Source organism: Camelus dromedarius, chromosome 3, assembly GCF_036321535.1.
Source record: "Camelus dromedarius isolate mCamDro1 chromosome 3, mCamDro1.pat, whole genome shotgun sequence".
Classification (NCBI taxonomy): Eukaryota; Metazoa; Chordata; class Mammalia; order Artiodactyla; family Camelidae; genus Camelus; species Camelus dromedarius.
Window position 1 is genome coordinate 63,590,732 of NC_087438.1, and position 23,809 is coordinate 63,614,540.

Consider the following 23,809-nt stretch of genomic DNA (forward strand, 5'->3'; position numbering starts at 1 on the left):
TGGGGATTAACAGACACACATTACCATATATGAAACAAACAAGGACCTACAGCATAGCACAGGGAACTATATTTAATTTCTTGTAATAACATATAATGGAAAATAATCTGAAAAGAAAAATATATATGTATGTATATGTATAACTAAATCACTTTGCTGTACACCTGAAACTAACATTGTAAATCAACACTTCAATAATTTTTTTAAATTTAACCTCAAAAACCTGCAAAAATTTCTATTAAAATAAGACCTTAAAATAAATGAATAGTGCTCCAAAGATGTATATATAGCTAAAAAGCATATAAAAAGATGCTTAACATCACCAATAATTAGGAAATAAAAACCATTGAGATGCTACTTCATATCCATTAGGATAGCCATTATTAAAAAAAAAAAAAGAGAGAGAGAAAATGTGTTTGGTGAGGATGTGGGGAAGTGCTGGTGAGAATGTGGAGAAAATAGAACCTCTGTGTATTGGTGTTACGAATGTAAAATAGTGTAGTCATTGTGGAAAACAGTAAAGCAATCCCTAAAAAATTAAACATAGAATCAACACATGATTCAGTACTTCCACTTCTGGGTATAGTCTTAAAAGAAAAACACATGCTACAACAGAGATGAACCTTGAAGACATTATGCTGGGCAAAATAAGTCAGTCACAAAAGGACAAATGTTTTATGATTCCACTTATACGAAGTGTTTAGAGCAGAGATAGAAAATTCATAAAGACAGAAAGTGGACTAGTGGTTGCCTGGGGCTGAGGAGAGGGAGGAATGAGGAGTTAACGGGTACGGAGTTTCTGCCGGGGAAGATGAAAAGTTCTGGAGATAGACAGTAGTGATGATTGCAAACAATATGAATATACTTAATGCCACTGTTTACACTTAAAAATGGTTAAAGCGATTACTTTTATGTTATGTATACTTTACCACAATTTAAAAAAGAGAATGAAAAGTAAAGTTGACATAAGTTAGTTTATTTCACTTGTTACTTAGTTATCCATGGCCACTGTATAAACCCAATCTGACCCTAAAACAGACAGCACAAGTTACGTATAACTGAGTAAATAGTGCTTAATTTTGTTAGCGCTAATGAAAAGCGTGGTAACATTTCTACATATCTGAAGACAACAGATTCTCCTCAAAGAGGTCTGGCTGGGAAAGCTGAGAGAAATAGACTGTCAATAAACAAAATCTCTGATGCACACACAAATCGCTGAATAAATAGTCCTGAGATTTTTAAACTCTGATACCTCCAAGCCTATACCACTGCTATTCCAAGATATACCAAACATAGTCATGCCTCAGGGCCTTCTTTGTAGCCTAAAACACTGGTCCCCATATACCAGCAGGGCTCACTCTCTCATTTCATTCAGATTTCTACTCAAAAGTTCTCTTATGAGAAAGGCTGATCTTGACCACCCTTGATAGCAATCTGCATAATTCCCTCTCCCCTCAATGTATTTTCTTTTTCTTCATAGCTGTTATCACTACTCGATATATTGCTAATTGCCCTTCTCTGTTTACTACAAGGTAAATTCCAGGGAATACAAAGACTACATATTTTGTTCACTATTCTAAGCCCAGCACCTAGAACGCTACTTGGCACGATGAAGGAGGCCAGTAAATATCTGTTATTTGATTGAAAAGATGCATGTTCATAGCTTCATAGGCCATACGGCTCTCCTGGCGTTAGTACTATTCTACCTTATACCAGCATTGCAGCAGCCACTGCCTCAAAGCCATCCAGAGCATCCCTGGTTTAGACTTCACTAGTAAGTGGAAGGAACACCTAGTTAAAAAGACAGAAGCCTGGTAGCAGTATGTCAAAAAAGTGCTCTCTGACTTATTTTTCTGAATACACTAAATGAAAACAGTATATCTGTCCCTCACAATGAGGGATAAAAATTAAACACGAAGAATATACCTCTAATACTGCTTTAAGACAAAAAGATAACATACATTGCATCACATTGCACTTTATTTTGATAAACAGTACAAGGCATTCACCAGCCTGAAAACCATAGGATTTTCCCCCTGCAACTTTTCAGATGATTTGGGGAAATAGATCAATGCAACAATACTGCTTGTCAATAAATATAGCCAAAAACTAAGTTACCAGACACTCTGGAGCAGTGGAAGAATATGTTAAATCTCTGGATGAGGGAGAAGACTGCTTCCAAAATACACCTAACTTTAGTTCGAAGTCCAAAGTATTCAATTAAGAGTTCATCCCAGTGAAATGTCTCACCAGCGCTCATGCATGTTACAAGTTTTGAGAGCATTTTACAAATGCACTCTAATCTTCTGTCTGCAGTGAACGGTTTCTGGTAAAGCTTTGGCAGGTGATAATAATTTCTGTAGAAAAAATCTTTAACCATTGAACCTCAATACCTCCCCTCCTGAAAAAGCGTAGGAAGGCCCGTTGAGCTACAATCTCTATGCTGCCAGAACCCCATACGTCCAAGTGTAAGGAGACTCATCCTGGGAACACATGTGTCCTGCCCCGCCTGGTAAGTGGCAATGGCAAGCGGAAGCTGCCCATCAGCGGGGTCCCAGACACAGAGTACAGGTGTCCGCAAGACACGCAGCGTGGTTCGGGGCAGCCCCTAGCCTCCGCGCCAGCGACCCCCGCCCGAGACGAACCAGGCCAGCCCCCTCCTCTAATATCGGCCTGGGCCTGACCCCGCCAAACGCGGGTCCTACCTGAGCTCTGCCCCCAGCTACAGGGCTGCGGGGGGAGGCGGGGAGAGGCGTGGCCTTCCAGTTCTTCTGTCGAACTCCCTCGTGCGGTTGTTATGACTTTCCCTCTCGGGATCCGCGCCCTGACCAAGTTCGAGTTGCACTTCCGGGGTCCGCAGGAGACTGAAACGTCATTGCGCACGCGACGGCGGCGGCCACGACAATCCGGAAATAGGCGGGGCGTGGTCGCTGGGCTGGTTCCTGTGGCGGTAGGCGGGCTGGGAGAGAGAGGCCGGTGGGAGGTAAGAGTTGTCTTGTACTTTCCCTACGGACTCTCCTCGGCTTTGCGTCGCCCTATAATCGGAAGTGAGGGACACCCCTTCCTGAGTAGCCTTAGAGCGCGGGGCCTGTGTGAAGCCTTGTTCTCCAAAAATTTAAAAAACATTTGCGGGAGTGTAGTTGCAGCTAATTGCCCACTCTCCCACTCACGGCCCATCCTGCATCACTTGGTCTATTCAACTCAGAAAAGACAGGAGGTAGGAAAATCTAGATTTAGAAAATTAAATTTGCCTCTGAATTATGACTTACATAAAATAGGTAGTTAAGTATAAACTCCCCAACACTGCTCTTTTTCCTCAGTACTAGTAGGATAAATTGGAAACAGCTGTGGAAAGCTATGGTCCCATTCCCTAACAGGGGGTTGGCAGGTGATGATAATTTTTGTTCTAAACTCAGCTTTTATGGCAAAATCCCTGATAGTAAAAGTCACCCATGAAAATTCCCTAAGTACAGAATGCATATGTTAAGCATAAACTCTAGATCTGTAATTCTTATGCACACTTGAATGTGAGGCCTCTTAGGTAATTTATATGTTAGAATGAAAGGGGAGTTTGTAGATACCAGGGCATTTAAACAATCCTGATAAATCCAAGAGGCAACTCTTAGTCTTCATTTTGTTTAAGCATTCAGCAGCATTTGACACAGTTAACGACAAACTCTTTCTTGAAACTTGAAACACTTTCTTCATTTGACTTTTGTGAATTCACAGGGCTTTTTTGATTCTCCTTTGCCGGATCTTCCTCATTTCTTAATTTTCGTGTGCCCCAGATCTCTTTCCCCTTTTAGCCACCTTCATTCTCCAGGTGATCTCATTAATTCCCTTCATTGTCTTTTATACCGCATTGCTATGATGATGGCTTCCAAATATCCATTCCCAGTTACGATTTCTTTGATTTCTATACTAACATATATAACTTTTATTCAGCATATCTATTAGGATGTTCAACATGCATTCCAAACTATATTTTGTATCTCCAGAACCTGTTCACCCATTCCTGTTGCATATTGTTACATCTCAATAAATGGCACATTGATTCTTACAATTGTTCAGGTCATACTTTGATTCTTCTCTCATGTTTCACATTCAGTCCCTCAGCAAAATCTATTGGCACTCTTTTCAAAAGGTATCCTAATCTAACCAATTCTCACCATCTCTGCAGCTATACTCTAGTTCTCACTTGGTGCTCTAATTGTCTTTTAATTGTTCCGCATGCTTCTGTTCTTACCTCTCTACACTCTAGTCTCTAATTGGAAGCTGTAGAAATTCTTTTGAAATGCAAATCAGAATTTGTTACGTTCCTTATCAAAACTTTTAAGAGTTTCCCTATCCAAATGGAATAAAATCCAAAATTGTTTTCTTCATAAACCCATAAGAGTCTGAATGATCTGGTCCTGGGCCATCCTATGTTGCCTTTGAGGAAGCAGGTGATAAGAGATATTTTAGAAATAGGGATGGGAATTTGGCCAATAATCTTGGACTTTGGGAAATGGCAATCTTAAAGATGATTTACCAGCTCTTGCTTGAAAATATTTAAAGGCAAGAGACTGACTGAGGGTTCCTGCAGTGACAGAGTAAAGAGATAATAATTGTCACATTTTCCCAGCAGCTAGTAGATGTGGGTACATGGCTGGGTGTATTAGTTTTCTAGGAGTGCTGTAACAAAGTACCTGAAATTAGGTGGCTTAGACAACAGAAATTTATTGTCCCACAGTTCTGGAGGTTAGAAGTCCAAGGTCAAAGTGTAGGTAAGGTTGGTTCTTTCTGAGGGCTGTGGGGGAGAATTTGTTCCATGCCTCTCTCCTAGCTTCTGGGGGTTTGCCGACAATCTTTGGTGCCCCTTGGCTTATAGATGCATCACTCCAATCTCTGCCTTTATCTTCACATAGCATTCTCTGTGTGTGCTATCTCTGTCCAAATTTCCTCTTTTTATGGGAACATGAGACATATTGAATTAGAGCCCATCCCAGTGACCTCATTTAACTTGATTACCTGTCTAATGACCTTATTTCCAAATAAAGTCACCTTCTGAGGCACTGGGCATAGGACTTCAGTGTATCTTGTTTGAGAGAAACAAACACTAGGGTAGAATTGTTTTGGAAAAGAAGAGAAGCAACTCCCGTAGAAAGAAAGGAGAAGCAAACCAATCAACAGAATGAGGTTGTGTGAAGTAAGCCACCAGAAGAGGAACCATATGGGAATTTTGAGGTGCTGGCTAGAGCATTTGTCCCATGTATCAGGGAATGGCAATGTTGGAGTTCCTGAAATTGGGTGAACCTCCAAAACAAAAATATAGAAAATACCTGATGACAGAAAGCACCAACAGCTGGGCGTTTGTTACCAAGGGGACCACAATCACAATTTACAATCACTATTTTTACAAGAAAAATAGCCTTTTCTTCCCACTCCTGAGCTGACATTGAAGGACCTTGAAGTAACAGAATTAAGTGTGGGATAGAGAGAAGTAAAAGGTAGAGAAACAAAGGCAAAACAGACCATACCCGCTTCCTTCTAGCCATGTTTTTGGGTCAGGACTCTGCTGGGAAAGAGGACTGTTTTAAGTGATTTAGAGCTTTCCAGTTCAATATGTAAAGAGTTTGGACCTTGGAAATGAGCCATTTTTATCTTCACAACAAGGAAAAATGCTGAACAAACTAAAAATCAACATCTCTTCTTAGATCCTTCAGAGTACTGAAGTCACAGGGAAAACTGCTGCCCCCAAATTGAAGAGACAGAGAAGTAGTTTGAGACCTTCTGTGCTTCCTCTACCTGGATATCTTATGCCTTCTTCAGTTTTGGAAAGTTTTCAGCCATAATTTCCTCAAATACATTTTCGACCCCCTTCTCTCTCTCCTCCTCCTCCTCGGATCGCTAAAATTCGAATGTTGGTACGTTCAATGTAATCCCAGAGATCTCTTAAAATGTTTTCATTTTTTAAATTTCTTTTTCTTTTTGCTCTTCTGATTAGATGATTTCCATTATTCTGTTTTCCAGATCACTTATACATTCTTCTGTATCTGTTATTCATTCCTTCTAATGTTTTTTAAATTCCAGTTGTTTAATTCTTTACTTCTGATTGCATCTTTTTTAGTATTTAAATGTTTTGGATTATACTGAACTTGCTGTTTTTTTAATTGAAATATAATTGATTTAAAATACTGTGTTAGTTTCAGGTGACAGCAAAGTGATTTGGATATATATATTATATATATATATATTCTTTTTACAGTTCTTTTCCATTACACTTTATTACAGGTGTTGACTGTAATTCCCTGTGCTATACAGTGAATCCTTGTTCTCTATTTTAAATATGGTAGTATGCCTCTGTTAATCCCATAATCCTCATTTTTCTTTCCCCTACCCCCTGCCCTTTTGGTAACCATAAGTTTGTTTTCAATCTCTGAGTCTGTTTCTGTTTTGTAAATGTGTTTGTTTGTACTATTTTTTAGATTCCACGTTTAAGTGAAATTTTACATTTGTCTTTCTCAGTCTGACATACTTCACTTCATATGATAATCTCTAGGTTCATCCATGTTGCTACAAATGACAGAATTTCATTCATTTTTGTGGCTGAGTAATATTTCAGAGTGTGTGTGTGTATCAATCACATATTCTTTGTTCATTCTTCTGTCAATGGGCATTTAGGTTGTTTCCGTGTCTTGGCTATTTAAATACTGTCACTGTGAACAGTGGGGTGCATGACTGCATATGTCCTTTCAAATTTGAGCTTTATAGATACGTGCCCAGGAATGGGACTGCTGGATCTTATATTAAATGTATTTTTAGTTTTTTAAGGAAACTCCATACTGTATTCCATAGTGACTGCACCAATTTACGTTCCCACCAACACTGTAAGATGGTTCCCTTTCTCCATACCCTCTCTAGCATTTATTATTTGTAGACTTTGGTGATGGCCATTCTAACTAGTGTGAGGTGATACCTCATTTTAGTTTTGACTTGCATTTCTCTAATAATTAGCCATGTTGAGCGTCTTTTCATATGCCTGTTGGCCATCTGTGTGTCTTCTTTGGAGAAATATCTATTTAGGTCTTCTGCCCATTTTTCTTTTATTGGGTTTTGTTGTTGCTATTGAGTTATATGAGCTCTTCGTGTATTTTGGAAATTAATCCCTTATTAGTTGCATTGTTTGCAAATATTTTCTCCCAGTCCATAGGCTGTTTTTCTGTTTTATTTATGGGTTTACTTTGCTGTGAAAAGCTTGTAGGTTTGATTTGGTCCCATTTATTTTTGCTTTTATTTCTTTTGCCTTGGGAGGCTGACCTAAGAAAATGATACTATACTTTATGTCAGAGAATGTTTTGCTTATATTCTCTTCTAGGAGTTTTATAGTGTCATGTTTTGTATTTAAGTCATTAAGCCATTTTGAGTTTATTTTTGTGTATAGTGTGAAGGAGTGTTCTAACTTCATTGATTTATGTGCAGCTGTCCAACTTTCCCAACATCAGTTGCTGAAGAAATGTTTTTTCTCCATTGTGTATTCTTGCCTTCTTTGTCAAGTTTAACTTACCATACGTGTGTGGGTTTCTTTCTGGGCTCTCTGTTCTGATCCATTGATCTATATGTCTGTTTTTGTGATGATATCATGCTGTTTTGATTAGTGTAGCTTTGTAGTATTCTCTGAAGTCTGGAAGGGTTATAAGTCCAGCTTTGTTCTTTCTATTCAATATTGCTGTGGCAATTCTGGGCCTTTTGTGGTTCCATATATTTTAGGATTATTTGTTCTAGTTCTGTGAAAAATGTCACAGGTAATTTGGTAGGGGTCACATTAAATCTGTAGATTGCTTTGGGTAGTATGGCCACTTTAACTATATTGATTCTTCCAATCTAAGAACATGGGATATGTTTCCATTTCTTTAAATCATTTTAAATGTACTTTATCAATGTTTTATTGTTCTCAGTGTATAAGTCTTTCATCTCCTTGGTTAGATTTATTCCTAAATATTTTGATGTGATTATTTTAAACAGGATTTTTTAAAAAAAATCCTCTTTCTGATATTTCATTGTTAGTGTAAAGAAATGTAACATATTTTTGTTTGTCATAAATAGCTTTTATTATGTTGAGATATGTTCTGTCTGTACCCACTTTGGTAAGAGTTTTTATCATACATGGGTGTTGAATTTTAACACATGCTTTTTCTGCATCTACTGAGATGATTATGTGATTTTTGTCCTTTCTTTTATTGATATGGTGTATTACATTGATTGATTTGCATATGTTGAACCATTCCTGTGACCCTGGAATGAATCCAACTTGATCATGGTGTATGATCTTGTTTATGGATTGTTGTATTTGGTTTGCTAATATTTTGTTAAGTATTTCTGCAAACATATTGGCCTTTTTATTTTGGTAGTGTCTTTTTTTGGTTTAGGTGTCAGGTGATGATGGCTTCATTTCCTCCTCTGCAGTCTCTTGGAAGAGTTTGAGAAAGGTAGATATAAGTTCTTCTTTGTGTGTTTAGCAGAATTTCCCAGTGAAGCTATCCAGTCCTTGACTTTTTTTGCTGTAAATACTATTTCACTTCTAGTAATCCACCTGTTCAAATTATCTGTTTCTTCTTGATTCAGTTTTGGTGGACTGTATGTTTCTAGAAACTTGTTCATTTCTTCTAGGTTGCCCTTTTGTTGGCATATCACTGTTCATAGTACTTTTTTATGGTATTTTGCATTTCTGTGATACTGGTTGTTATTTCTCTTCTTTCATTTTTTTACTTTATTTATTTGGGCCCTCTGCCTTTTCTTCTTGGTGAGCCTAGCCAGTGGTTTATTGATTTTGTTTACTCTTTCAATTCGTTAATGTGATATATCATGTTGATTGATTTGCAGGTATATGAACCATCCTTCTATCCCTGGCATAAGTTCTACTTGATCATGGTTTATGATCCTTTTATTGTATTGTTGGATTTGGTTAGTTAATATTTTGTTGAGGATTTTTGCACCCATGTTCATCAAGAATACTGGTCTGTAATTTTCTTTTCTTGTGGCATTCCTTGACTGATTTTCTATCAGTGTAATGCTGGCCTCATAAAATGAGTCTTGAAGTGTTTCCTCCTTTTCTTTTTTGGGAAGAGTTTGAGAAGAATGGGTATTTTATTGTTTGAATGTTTAGGAGAATTCACTAGTGAATCCATGTGGTCTTGAACTTTTTTTGTTTTCTGAATGAGTCAGTCTTGGTACTTCGTATGTTTCTAGAAATTTAATCATTTCTTCTAAATTTGTTGGTGAATAATTTTTCATTAATAGTCTCATGATTCTTTGTATTTCTATGGTATCAGTTTTAACAGCTCTCCTCCCATTTTTTATTTTATTTATTAGTTATTCCTTGCTTAGTCTTATTAAAGGTTTGTCCTTTTTTAAAAATCTTTTCCAAGAATCAGCTCTTGTTTTCATTGATATTTTTGTCATCTTTTTAGTCTCTATTTTATTTATTTCTTCTCTGATCTTTGTTATTTCCTTCTTTCTACTAACTTTGGGCTTCATTTATTCTTTTTCTAGTTCCTTGAAGTTAGATTGTTTATTTCAGAATTTTCTTGTTTCTTGATGTAGGCATTTAAAGCTATAAACTCCTCTTAGAAATGCCTTTTGCTGCATCCCATAAGTTTTGGTATGTTATATATCTGTTTTCTTTTATCTTAAGATATTTATCTCTTTTGATTTCTTCTCTGACCTATTGGTTGTTTTGTAGCATGTTGTTAAATCTCCACATATTTGTTAATTTTCCAGTTTTCTTCTGGTAATTGATTTCTAGTTTCCTACCATTGTGGTCACCCTTCCAAAATTAAGACTTGTTTTGTGACCTAAGCTATCCTGGAGAATGTTCCATGTGCACTTGAGAAGAATGTGTATTCTGCTGCTTTGGGATGGAATATTCAGTATATATCTATTTACTTAATCTGGTCTAACACATTGTTTAAAGCTGATGTTTCCTTATTGATTTTCTGTCTGGATGATCTATCTATTAATATATGTGGGGTATTAAAGTATCCTACTATTATTGTATTGCCGTCTATTTCTTCCCCTAGGTTTGTTAATATTTGCTTTATATATTTAGGTGTTTCTATGTTGGGGGCATAAATACTTACAAATATTATATTTTCTTATTGGATTGATCCTTTATCATTATGTAATGATCTTTGTCTCTTATTACAATTTTGATTGATTATATGGTCTATCTTGTCTCATAAGTATAGCTACTGAAGCTTTTTTTTTTTTTTTTTCCATTTTCATGGAATATCTTTTTTCTGTACCTTTCAGTCTGTGGGTGTTCTTACATCTGAAGAGAGTCTTTGTAGGCAGTGTATGGATTTTTTTTTTTTTTATCCACTCAGCCACTCTTTGTCTTTTGATTGGAGAATTTAGTCTATTTACATTTGAAATAATATTGATAGATAAGTACTTAATGTCATTTTGCTAGTTGTTTTCTGGCTGTTCTGTAGTTCCTCTCCATTCCTTTCTTCTTGTTTTCTTCCTTTGTGTCTTGATGACTTTTTTTTAGTCATATACTTAGATTTCTCTTTCTCTTTTGTATAACTACTATAGGTTTTTGCTTTGTGGTTACCAAGGTCCTTACATACAGCAATTTATATTTGTAACAGGCTATTTTAAGTTGATAACAAATCTGAACACATTCAAAAACTCTGTATTTACTCTCCTCTTCACCCACCCCCAGTGTTTTGTTTTTGTTGTCACATTTTACATCTTTTTATCTTGTAAATTCCTTAACTAATTATTGTAGTTATAGGTATCTTTATTTATAGGTATATTTATTTTTGTCTTTTAACCTTCATATTACCTTTATAAGTGGTTAATTCATTCCCTTTACTATATATTTGCCTTTACCAGTAAGATTTATATTTTCATATGTTTTCTTGTTACTTATTTCTCTTTAGTTTACCCTTTCTTTTTAGTGTAAAGGCTAAAAAGCTCCCTTAACATTCCTTGTAAGGCTGGTTTAGTAGTGATTAACTCTTTTAGCTTTTGCTTGTCTGAAAAACTCTCTCTCTTCAATTCTGAATGTCAATTTTGCCATATAGAACATTCTTGATTAGAAGTTTTTTTCTTCCACCTCTTTAAATATATCATGCCACTCCCTTCTGGACTACAAAGTTTCTACTGAAAAATCTGCTCGTGGTCTTATGGGAACTACTATGTGCACTATTGCTGCTTTTAAGATTCTCTGTTTTTAACTTTTGACATTATAGCTATATTGTGTCTTGATGTAGTAGACAAAACAGTGATTTATTTTTCCCATTTCTTGGTTGGTAGTTTTAGAACATTGCTTAGCAGAGATGACAAAGTGTAAAATATCTGAAATACACATTATCATCTATACAGCTGAACCTTGAACAACACAGGGATTAGGGGTACCTATTCCTAACCAGGTATAACTTTACAGATGGCCCTCTGTGTCCATGGTTCTGCATCTACAGATTCAACTGACTGCAGATTATGTAGTACTGCAGTACATAGTTAGTTAAAAACATGTGTGTACGAGTGAACCTGTTCAGTTCAAGTCCATGTTATCCAGGTATTTTAAAGTGTTTATTAAAAAGTTAATTCGTACTACTTTAACATAGTAATTTAACATAGCCAATAAAATAGATACTTCTTTATAGTTACATAAAAATACAGTTAAACAAAACAGAAGGAAGATGACATTTTATAAGAAGATAATATTTCTGTAATAAGCATATGCAGATTTATTAAATATTAAGCTTCATTCCTATTGTTTATTTACACAAAAATAAATGAGAAAGAGTAATTGTTTTGAAGTATCACTTTTTATCATACTTTAAGAAACATTAAGTATAAAGTCAAAATGGTCTGAAAAATCAATAGCTTGCCATTTAACACTCCCAATTATAAATTTTATTGCACTTATGGCTACAGTAATTTCATAGAACAAGTACAGAAATTAGATGCAAGCTCTTCTCTCTTTTCTACTTTTCTCTCCTTCCAACGACTCTCATTCTCTCCTTACTGTACCTTTTTCCTTTCAGAAGGGAGCCATAGAAATTCTTTTCTAGAGGAACTAAGTCACTTCGCAGGATTAATACAGAAATGTACAGATTCAATAAAAAATCGTGTTAACAGATGATGTTTAGATATATTAGAAAACAGAAGAACCCAAATGTGAAATCCTATAAGATTATTTTATTTTGGTTTTGGATCAGTTTTTTTTTTTTTTTCACTTTCTATTTTAGTGTCTTTTCTACTAACACATAGTTATACAGATTAAGTACATAGACCATCACTAAGCTGAAAAAGTCAACTGTTGACTTATATTGGTTGTTATAGTAATTGTTTATAGGTAAGATTATATGGGAAGTCCAATTCTCATGAATATTTACCATTTTTAAATGGTCTGCATAGAATTTTTAGAAATTATTTCAATCATGTCTTAAAACACTTGGCTCATGATTATCCTGGCCAACTAAAGTATATTCTTTGAAACTAAAGTTTGTTATTTGGCAGGCAGCTGGCTACATGGCCATTTATGTGCTTTTATGTAAGGAAATAATGTAAGAAATTTTCCAAGGTGGCCTCTGCAATCCAAGCTTTTACTCTTTGAAAAATGCCTAAGTACTTTCCTTTGGAAATCATGTAGCATATACATATTTTATAAAAATCACAGAATGTGGGAACATGAATAACCTGAGAACATGAGAAACTATGATGTTCAGTGTCATGTGGTCTAAAATAGTTCAAGATATAAGGCTTCTTCCAGATGTACTGGAGATTGCTCAAAAGTCTAATTGTCTTCTTCTTACAATGACAGCCATTTAAACAACTGTGTTTATTAACTGCCCACTAGATGAATAACTATAGTAGTTATTTGGGGGAGACCATTGTTATAAAGGGAGACTTCATATTATGTTGTAAGGCCCTCAAGGTCTTTATAATCTAATATTAGCTACAGATAGGAAGGGTGTAGTAAATATAACTGTACTTGGCATAGAGGGCACTAGAACATGTTCCCTTTTCCTTCCTGTGTGTGTGTGTGTATCAATGTAATAGAAATAAGAGAAGTGAAAGAAACTATGGATAAGAGATTGCTGGAGTGAGTTTTGAACATGATTTTGGGAGAAAGATGGTTTCTGTCTGGGAAAAATGGCAAGCGTCTGGTTTGAGCCAAGAGGATGACAGGCAGTTGCCTGAACTTGGTACCAATGGGGATAGGTTCTGAAAGCATATGATTGGAAGTTTGATGTTTGAAAAACCACTATAGGCAGAGATATTACTAAAGTTATACTTCAAGAGAGTGCTTTTTGTGGCTCTGATTTAACTAAATTGGATGAGAAAGAGGCTATGGGAAAGGAGGCTGGTACAGTGGTAGGTATTATAGGCAATTAAGACCTGGACTTGGGCTATGGCTACAAAATTCATTTTAAAATTTCAGATGACCCTCGGGAGACTATGTGACTGTAACTGAAAATCCAAATATTGTATTTAAAAATTCTTAGGGAAAAGATTCCCCAAAATTTTGCCTGTTGTTGTAGATACTTCAAGCCTGAAAGAAGAAAAAAAATAATTCAAAGGGAACACGAGATGGCAGCAGCTATAACATATTAAGAAGATGACTGAGGAAAGAAAAACATACGGAATTATTTTTAAAATAAAAAATGTAGCACTTTACTCTTTATGAGCTGTACTCCTCTGCAGCTCAGAGATTAGTCAGTCATTGGTTTCACGCTTCACAGCACATCTGAGGTTCATTCTGACTAGAGTAAAAATCCTACTCCATTACATGTGATTATTTCCTAAAATAAAGCTGTTGCTGTTTTCTGCAGATGACTGTTCCTCTGCGTTATCTAAGGCAGAAGAGTTCTGGATGGCGCACATTCGTTTTAAATGTTCCAGCATTGCTTTTTCTTCTTCTTCTAGTCTTTCATCCTTCCTCATTTCCCACCTAAAAGAAAAATCACATCTTAGCATTTTTGTAACTTCCAAACTACAGTCAACACTCAGTTATTCAGAGCTTGCATATGTGTAGTCACTGGTTTATTGAGTGTTTCTCCTTTATTCTTTTATTCATGGCCTCTTGGGCAACACAACTCATTGGCACTGCTTCTGTAGAGTCGGCCAGGAGAATGGGAGAGGAAAATAGTCAAACGAGCTTCACTCCAGGGTAAAGTTTTAAAGTATTGTTTTAAATGAGTTTTCAATATTTCTAGATTTTAAAAATGTATGGCTTCCCAGGGTATACATGCATATAAATAAAATCTAGAATTAGCAATTCATAAGCAAATATTTTTTATAGTATTTTTCCCTCACGGATCAACCGATTGGTGGCTTTAAGTTGTAGAGAGGTTTGCAGGAAGACTCTGGCCACAAGAAGAATACCAGGGTAAACTGGATATACCTTAATGGCAGTTCTGTCTAGTCCTAGAAATAAGATCCTATTTGAAGTATTGAAAATAAATCATCCAAGAAAAGCAGCAAATTGTTAGCAAGGTTCCATAGAGCATTTGCTTAAAAAAAAATTAAGACTTTCTAATTCTGGGTGATTGGGAGATGCACAACAAAATGGAACTATATATGTATATAGTCTCACAAAGTACACAATCACCCTAGCATGGTTAATCCTTCCTTCCCCTCCTTCCTCTCTCATATATGTCCCTGCCCCAGGACTGGCCTTGGCACACTTAACCGAGCACTCCAGCAAGGAGTTGTCTGTATATATTTCCTTTTTCTTTCCTCACTCCTATTTTTACCAAACCCTAAGCCATCTAACATGATACGCTGTCACAAAATGATTTCAAAACCAACGTTGATACATTCTAAGAGACCCTCTACTAGAAGGGCTTCAAAGAATCAGGATTTCTAACAACAGACAAGCAGCTCTTCACTGAATGTCTTCCTGGAGCCCCCAATTTTATCATAGTCAGGACTCCGGGATAACAAACAGCCTACCACATATAAGGAAAGCATATGAGTTTGAGGTGAGATTTTTCCGATTCTGTTTGATGAAAGAAAGCAAGGGCATTACATTTTCTATAGAAACCTCCTAGAAGGATCCCTGTTCACACACAGGTTTCCTGGTTGGAGTGTTGGATTCAGTATGTCCTGGCCAGCCCTAGGAGGTGGTATATATAATGAGAGAAGAAGGAAGGGGAAAGAGTGTAGAGAAAGAGGATAATCTGAGAGATTCAGCCTAGGTTTAATTTACATTGCTTTTTCATCCTCTCCCTGGGACTCTCCTCATCTCCCAGCCCCCACCTTGGCTGGATCCACAAACTGCTATGTCTTACCATCTTAGTTTCTCCATATGTCCCCGTGTAGTCAGAGATGGGTCATTGGTCAGACAGGTTTTAACAGCAACATGAAGGATAAGGAGATTTTTTTGCCACCACACTGTTTAAATCATGTCATAAGGAGCAATACTCCTGAGCTCACTATTTTGAGATTTAAAATTTAGCCTACAAGGTTACCTTATACTGCTTTCATGGAATTTTGAAGATAAAAAAACTGTCATTACCCATTTTATGTAAGTGAACTTGGGCATCACTAATTTGCATGTTAAGTTGAACTCCTTCCAAGTAGGAAAATACTAATAACATAATATACTTAGGTAGCACTAACTATGGCCCGGGCATTGTTTTGAACACTTGACATAACAATCTTTAAATCTTTACTACAAAATGTTATTATTCCTCTTTCATAGAGGAGTAAACTGAGGCCCAGAATGTTAATGTCACTTGGCCAACTATCTTTGGATTGAAATCGGGAACTCACTCTGGAGTAAATGCAGTATTACCCATGTTTTTAAAACTGTTCTACATGCATTATTAATTAATGTTAAAAAAAATTGTTGAATATTTTATTCCCTGAAAAATGTTGCTTGAATTTGGTTAGATATTAAAAAAAAAACTTTCTAAAATTCACATAAATACTCAAAGAGAAATCCAAATATTAAAAATTAGGTTTGCCTTTTTTCTCCCATGCAAAGGTGCTAATATTATACTGAGTAAATGAACTATGAATGTCAACAGAACAAAATATGTAATATGCACATAAATATTTTGATCATTGTCTCTACTTGTGAAAATTGAAAGCAAAATCTCTGCTTCGTTAAAAAATCTGTATAATTAATGTAATTTAAATGAATTGTATATATAATAGAACCTAAGATAAGGATTTTTGAAGCTTCATGACAATTATAGGCACTTCACAGTATAAATGAGCTGTTGTGATTAATGAAACCAGGCAAAGTTATTTACCTACCACAACCTTCTTATATTTGCTTTCTGCTTATTAAAAAGAAATTATTTCATAAATATATAAGAAATTATGACAAATATAGCAGTAAAATAATATTAGAACTACATTTCCCTTAAAATTTTACTTTTACTGAATAAAAACATTAGGGATTTGAAATCCATGTTTATTTATCACAAGTATTATTAAATATTTCACATTTATAAGTTCCTGAGGGAAGTTGATCTCTAATTCTATCATAGTTTTAGGCTTTGTTAACACAGTGCAAAAACAAGTCAGTTGTATTAAAAAAAAACCTATTGGAAGAGAAGATAATCCATCAAATTGTTAAACACAATGAACTGAACTGTCTGTTCCCCAGTTTTCTCTATATTTCAACTCTGTAGTGAAAGCGTATCCTTACAGAAACCAGAAAATGTCAGAACCAGCGTATTCTAGTTCTCCCTAAAAAGCATTATGAAGTGATTACGTTTTTGTTTTTCCCATCTTTGGTAGCCCGCTCTCCTTCACTGTTGCTAAATTCCCTACCTTTCTACTGTGGAAAAAGAACTGCATCCGGACCCTCACTCCAGCTGGAGGCAGTGCATATGTTGTGTCTTAGACACTGGTGAGCTGCCAAGTCCCATGAGACCTCAGTGATCTGTACTTTAATCTTAACCAACTTCTGGAATTGGCTCCGTCTGTCTGGCTCCTTGGTGGGTAGATGTGGGAGCTTGGCCCATCCTTGACTAGGAGTCCCTCTTCATCCCAACCCGGCAGGAAACCTAAAACCTGGGCTGAGATACTCGTAACAGAACCAGCAGTCACAGCCTTGCTCACCAGTACTGTTTGGACTGACTTGGGGGTTCTCAGCCTTGGTGGGTCTTCCTAGATTTCACATTTAGATCTGGATCAGAGGTATCTGCTTGCTTCTCTGCACGCTACATGGATGTTGGCTAATACTAGAAGGCTCTTACATGTCACAGACCATGGGCTAAGAGCTTTCTATTTCTGCTCACCTCAATGAGTCATGATAGATTTGGGATCTCTAAAATGAGACCTTGAGGGGTACAAAATAAAAACAGCCACAGATCAGTGAGAAACTGTTCTAGTGATCAGTTTGGCAGAATCTTTTATTTTGGAGCCTTTAAGGATAGCTGTGTGTCAGAGCCAACCAGGAGAGCCATGCTTGGTGTTAAGCATAAAGTCTGACCTTGTTAGACTGGGTCCTGACTGTCACAGAAGCAGGAAAGAACAACCAACACCAGACAGAGGAGGAGGGCCAGAGTCTGGAGTGTGACAAGTTCTCTGGGGCATTTACTATGTCTTCTACCAGGAGAAAAACATCTACAATCTGTGAGCTCAAAGGTGTCCTGCATAAGAGCACAGGCTCTGGAATCACTCTGTCTCCCAGTTGAGTCCGCACCCTTCACTTACTAGTTGAATCACTGCAGGCAAGTTTCTTATCCTCTCCTGTGCCTCAGGGCTCTCATCTGTACAACGTAACGTGGTCCAAACCATTTGAGAGGCTCACAGCCTTGCTCATTTGTGTATATGTTGCCTATGACTGATTTCACACTATAATGTCGGGGGTTAGTAATTGTGTCTGAGACTGAGACCAACTGTCCTATTAAGTCTAAGTTATCTACTGTTTGGACTTTTACAGAGAATGTTGCCAAACACTGCTGTAGAATAGTGGTTCTAACTGGGGTGGCACTGCCTTCCTGTTGGGAAATGTGGAGAGCATTTTTGGTTGACACTGTCTAGAGAGTACTTCTAGGACCCGGGGAACAGAGGTAAACATCTTTAATGTGCAACAAACCTAAACAATAAAGATTTGTCTTCCTGAAATGTTAAATGTCTTCGCTGAGAAACACATGCTCTAGAATCTTCAAAATAACGTTGCTGCGTCCCTTTTAATTTGTGATTTCACTTGGAATGGTTTTAGTGTTTCACTGCTCAGAGTATATTTGCTGAAGAGTAGAGGTTTTGAAGCCAGGTTCTGGATTTGAATCCCTTACAAGCTGTGTGGCCTTTGGCAAGCCAGATAGAGTGTGCCTTAGTTTCCTTTTCAGTAAAATGGAATAACAACAGTGCCTACTTCATAGTTTCCATCAGAATACATGCAAAACACATAAAATAGTGCACAGTTCATAGCAAACACTCAGTAAGTTACAGCTGTTGTTATTTGTATGGTAAATATTTAGCATATTGGTTAATGTTGCAAATAGCAGAAATCCTGACTGTGGTGGCTTAAACAAAGAAGGGTATATTTTTCTCACATAACAAGAAATTCTGAGGTGGGTGACTACTGGCATGGGTTAAGTCACTTGACAGCAGCTAGGCTGATGTCTCTGTGTTTTCTTGTCCTTTACCTCATGGTTCCAAGATGATTGTTGCAGCTTCAGCATCCTTGATTAGAGGCAGGAAAAAGGAGAAAGGGGCTAGTGCTCCACTTTATCAAGGAAATAAAAACCTTTCCCAGATTCCTTCCAGCAGAAACTGGAATCATACTGTGTAGGTTTGAATCTTGATTCCGTCCTTTACTGGCTGTGTGATGTTTGGAAAGTTTCTTAACCTTTCTTGGCCTTATTTTCCCATATGCAAAATAGGGGATGCTAACAGTATACATCAATGCATTACGGTATAGAGTAGGTGAACCATGAATTCATAAAATGTTGCTATTATTTTAATTTGTATCAAGTGGCTTCCCCAGAGCTCCTACCTTGATGTTCCTTCTCCTGCCCTGTGCCTTTCAGATCGTTTTATCTGATAAATTCTCTTTCTTATAAACATGTGGGTAAAATGAAGTTGCTGTGTATGACAGCAGTTTTCCTCTGTGATCAGTTACATGCTTCTCTAATCATGTTGTCGTTGCCTCTTGTCTTTCATGAGGGAGGGGCATTTCATGCCAGTTCACTCTTTTCAGCCGAGGATGGCCAAGGCTGGTTGTGTTTTCCTGTAATCCCTTTGCTGTATTTTTCAAATACAGTCTATAAATGATGGCATTTCATCATATTATTGGCATTTCTCCTGAAACACCAATACAACACTTGGATATAAAAATGTAACTTGAAATAAGCCTCCTGATGTAATGTTATTAATAAACATTTATGTAGTACTTTATATTTACAAAGTGCTTTACAATTATTTACTAGTTAATTGTACTATTAAACAACATTAACCATTTGGCCAAATTAATGACTTCAAATTGTCCTACCAGTCAGTAGCTGAGGGATGGAAAGTGAAGACATATTGGATAACAAACCTTTTCATCCTTCTTCTTTGGACAACATAGTGCAGAGTAGGTTCAAAGGGAGGTTCAGATCACAGGGGGAAAAGATGTCTCTGTTCTTGTCTTCCTGTTGTCCTATAAATGTGAATTTTCTTCAGAATTCAATCCTAGGCCATCTTCTCTTGTCTCTTGGGAAACCCATCTACTCCCACCTATTAAGCTGTTATTTCCACATCTGTAATTCATCTGTCTCCCAAACAGTAATTCAGTATCTTTAAACTTCATTTTTCTCCCAAGCTCTCTAAATTCAACTTCTTGATGGTTATTTTCTCTCCCATTCCAATTATATTCATCATTCATATTTCTTCATATATATATATATTTCAATTATTCAAATTGACCATGACCCCAACACTCAATAACATAGGGTGTGAACTTCACAAAGTAATTTATGCCTCTACTTCCCATCTTGTCTGCACAGTCTATCTCGTTAGGACACAACTTACTCTGTAATCTCTCACATTCATCCCGATCCGTTCACAGTTCAGGTGCTGTGATAGTGTGATTTATAAAGAAACATACTTGGTCTTCATACCTGTTTCTGGCGGAGAGCTCCTAAAACCCTTGCAATTTACTGTGAGGAGAGCTATAAAGGTGTCTTTTGTTATGTTAATGAGGTGACTTTTGGAAAATTGCAGAGGATTGGGAGCTGGTTATCCATGGAATCAACCACATGATTAGAGGATTGGAACTTTCAGTCCACCCCCAACCTCTGGGGACTGAAGAGGGCCTACAGATTGAACTCAATCACCAGTAACCAATGATTTAGTCAGTTATGCCTATGTAATGAGGCCTCCATAAAAATCCAAAAGGAGAGGGTTCAGAGTTTCCAAGTTGGTAAACACATGGGGATTTGGGGAGAGGCATACTGGGAGGGAGCATGGAAGCCCCTCACCCTTTCCCCATACCTTGTCCTAGGCATCTCTTTCCTCTGGCTATTCCTTTTGTAACAGATAACCTAGTAAGTAAAAAACTTCTGAGTTCTGTAAGCTGCTGTAGCAAATTAACGGCCCTTCAGAAGTACTGAGGGCCAAGTCCAGGCCTCCGCCCCAGGAAGACAGGATGAGAGAGACACAGTGGGGGATGATCACCACCCCTGCCTTCAGCGGTGGCCTAGAGAGCTGTTCAGATCTCCCAGGGCTGCTGCCACAGCTGCTTCACAAAAGGTTGGCACTCAGGCCCCATGGTTCATGGCTCTACCTGTAGCCCCAAGAACAGAGGGCACGGTGTTAGGGGACCCTGAAAGGGGGCTGTTCACAGGTGGAGGGGGCTGAGGTCCCTTCTATTAAGTACACAGGGCCGTACATTTTTTTTTTTCTCTTGGTAGCTAGTTTTGTCAGAAGCACAGGTGACAACCTGGACTTGGAACTGGCATCTGAAGTTCAGGGGCAGAGAGCAGTTTTGTAGGAATGAGCCCTTAACCTGTGGGATCTGATGCCATCTGCAGGTAGTCTCAGAATTGTGTTGAATTATTACTTAGTGTCAAAGAACTGCTTAGTGATATGGGGGGGAATTGGAATTGTGTGCAGAATCCCAGGTGCTCATGATTTCATTGCCTGAACAGGGCAATATTCGCCAGATACTCAGAGCTAAGCCTCACACCACTGCTACACCAAATCTTTAATGACTGTCCTGCCTAGAGAGTTTAGTCTTAGTGTTCTAGCTCGGTAGGCATTCCATTTAGCTGCCACCATCTCTGCTCAGGTAGAAAATGATTTTCCTTGTTGCCTTCTGACATATTTTCCCACATTTGCATGTCTACTCTTGCTATTCCACTCACTTGAAATGCCTTCCCATATACTCCAGACCCACTCTTCAGACCTAGTCCACATCCTATCTCTGATGAAGTCCTTCTCACCTACCCAACTCTGATGTGATTGTCCTTTGAGTTCTATAGTACCTAATGTCAGCACTATTTTGGTAAATTAACCACATATTGCTTTGTTACTTCTATTACTTTATTGAGCAGTTATTTGATGATTCCTTTTTATTTTTTAACATAGTATCATTTCATCCATACTTGCAGTTCCTTGAGGAATACATTTAATTATCTATAACTTTTATTCCAATTTTTTTCAAAGAAGATATTCAAATAGCAAAAAACAGCGCTCTGTACACTATACTCTGTACACTTTAAGCACTCTCAAAATGTTGATTGCTGTGTGTTAGAAGCTTCAGTGTTAACTATATTATTCTTAGGTGGCTTGAAGAAATAATAACCTTTAACCACTAGTGTCACAGTGAGTAGTAGCTGGCATGATGAATCAGTATTGATAAATTGTTATTTGTATGAGTCATAAAAACGAGGGCTCTAAGAGCTTTAAAATTCATCTCCTCATCCTTAGTTTCTACATCACTAATTAATTCTTAAGGTCTTAAATTCAGTGATTATACCAAAAGACAACAACTTCTTACAGGTTCATTCATTTACTAATCATCTTCACATTCCAAGAATGAGATGGTGATATAAGGAAAACAAGACACTCAATAATTCATGTTACTTGGTCCCAGACTAGTGTTTTTGACAAATGTATAAGGTTTTAAAACAATCTTTGGTTAGCCAAGTACTTTATTTAGGTTACATTCTATACTAGAGTCAGTTCTCCTTTTGTAGACCACCAGCTATTTAAACATTCAACTTCTTGTCATGTGACACCATGATTGACCCCAGTAACCTTTTCCTTACTCTGACTTTCTGCACCACATATAATGAAGTATAAAACTTCACTCCATTGGTCTCACTTGGATCTCTGGTTATTGATTGCCTTGCTTCTTTCATTAGTTTGGAAGCTACTCAAAAGCGTACAATAGGATTGTAATAAAAGGGTTCTATCATTTTAGTTCTTATGAAGTTGTTGCAGCTAATTCTTTCAAATTATATAGACCACCAAAGGTCTTTTAGTCATCAGTAAAACATCATTCACTTTCTCATTCTGGTTAATTTAATTAACGAGAATAACTAAATATTTGGGTTCTTTATACCCTTTATTATTTATTTGTTTATTTTGGATAAAAAAAGTTTAGGAAGAGCAACTCATTGACTGACAAAACTGTTTTAAAATTTACATTTATGTAGTGTTCATTGTTTCTAAGAACAGTTTGGAGCTTTAGCTTTTTAAACTTACAGTTATCAAAGGAATAAAGCCAGCCACAAAATAAGAATCAACAGAATGCAGTAATCCAATCATAAAGGACAGTAAATGTGCTTACACATGTTCAAGAAGTCAATCATCTAAGTGATAAATACTTAGTTCATTTGTGTTCTTTTTTTTAAGATTCTACATTTAAGTGGTATCATATGGCATTTTTCTTTCCCTTTCTGACTTACTTCACTTAGAATGATGATCTCTAGGTCCATCCATGTTGCTGCAAATGGCATTATTTTTTATGGCTGAGTTGTATTCCATTGCATAAATATACCACGTCTTCTTTATCCACTCATCTATTGATGGACATTTGGGTTGTTTCCATGTCTTGGTTATTGTAAATAGTGCTGCTATGAACATTGAGGTGCATTTGTCTTTTTGATTTATATTTTTCTCTGGGTATATGCCCAGGAGTAGGATTGCTAGCTCATATGGTAAGTCTATTTTCAGCTTTTTAAGGAACTGCCATACTGTCTTCCATAGTAGCTGCACCACCAAATTACATTCCCACCAACAGTGTAGGAGGGTTCCTTTTTCTCCACAACCTCTCCAGCATTTATTGTTTGTAGACTTTTTAATGATGGCCATTCTGGCTGGTGTGAGGTGATACCTCATCGTAGTTTTGATTTGCCTTTCTCTAACAATTAGTGATGTTGAGCATCTCTTCATGTGCTTGTTGGCCATCTGTATGTTTTCTTTGGAGAGATGTCTGTTTAGGTCTTCCACCCATTTTTTCATTGGATTGATTGCTTTTTTTTGATATTAAGGTATATGAGCTGTTTGTATATTTTGGAAATTAGTCTCTTGTTGGTTGTATCATCTGCAGATGTTTTCTCCCATTCTGTAGGTTGTCTTTTGATTTTGTTGATGGTATCCTTCACTGTGCAAAAGCTTTTAAGTTTAATTAGGTCAAATTTGTTTATTTTTGCTTTTATTTTCATTACTCCAGGAGCTGATTCAAAAATATATTGCTGTGATTTATGTCCAAGAGTGTTCTGCCTATGTTTTCCTCCAGGAGTTTGATAGTATCTGATCTTGCATTTAGTGGTCTTTAATCCATTTTGAGTTTATTTTTGTATGTGGTGTTAGAGAATGTTCTAGTTTCAGTCTTTTACAGGTAGCTGTCCAGTTTTCC

At 36.9% G+C, this 23,809-nt stretch overlaps 2 protein-coding genes and 1 long non-coding RNA gene across 9 annotated transcripts in view; 1 reads left to right on the forward strand and 2 right to left on the reverse strand.

Moving 5' to 3' along the window:
• ARB2A (ARB2 cotranscriptional regulator A) overlaps positions 1-2,854 on the reverse strand; it is a 362,845-nt gene extending 359,991 nt beyond the window's left edge. For all 4 annotated transcript variants that reach the window (XM_010987660.3, XM_031448348.2, XM_010987659.3 and 1 more), the window contains exon 1: positions 2,706-2,854. The gene's annotated coding sequence lies outside the window, so the exon portion shown is untranslated. The remainder of the gene's footprint in view (positions 1-2,705) is intronic.
• A 66-nt stretch (positions 2,855-2,920) lies between these two features.
• Positions 2,921-23,809, forward strand: part of LOC105095503 (uncharacterized) — a 79,693-nt gene continuing 58,804 nt past the window's right edge. The window contains exons 1-2 of one of the 2 annotated variants that reach the window (XR_010379190.1): positions 2,946-2,983; positions 5,697-5,906. This is a non-coding gene — a long non-coding RNA (uncharacterized LOC105095503). Of the gene's footprint in view, positions 2,984-5,696; positions 5,907-23,809 lie in introns of both variants that reach the window. The other variant, XR_010379189.1, reaches the window with a different exon arrangement.
• KIAA0825 (KIAA0825 ortholog) overlaps positions 11,566-23,809 on the reverse strand; it is a 352,861-nt gene continuing 340,617 nt past the window's right edge. For all 3 annotated transcript variants that reach the window (XM_031448262.2, XM_031448256.2, XM_064482439.1), the window contains one exon: positions 11,566-13,945. In XM_031448262.2, the coding sequence (XP_031304122.1) occupies positions 13,780-13,945 (166 nt within the window). In that variant the 3' untranslated portion in view covers positions 11,566-13,779. The remainder of the gene's footprint in view (positions 13,946-23,809) is intronic.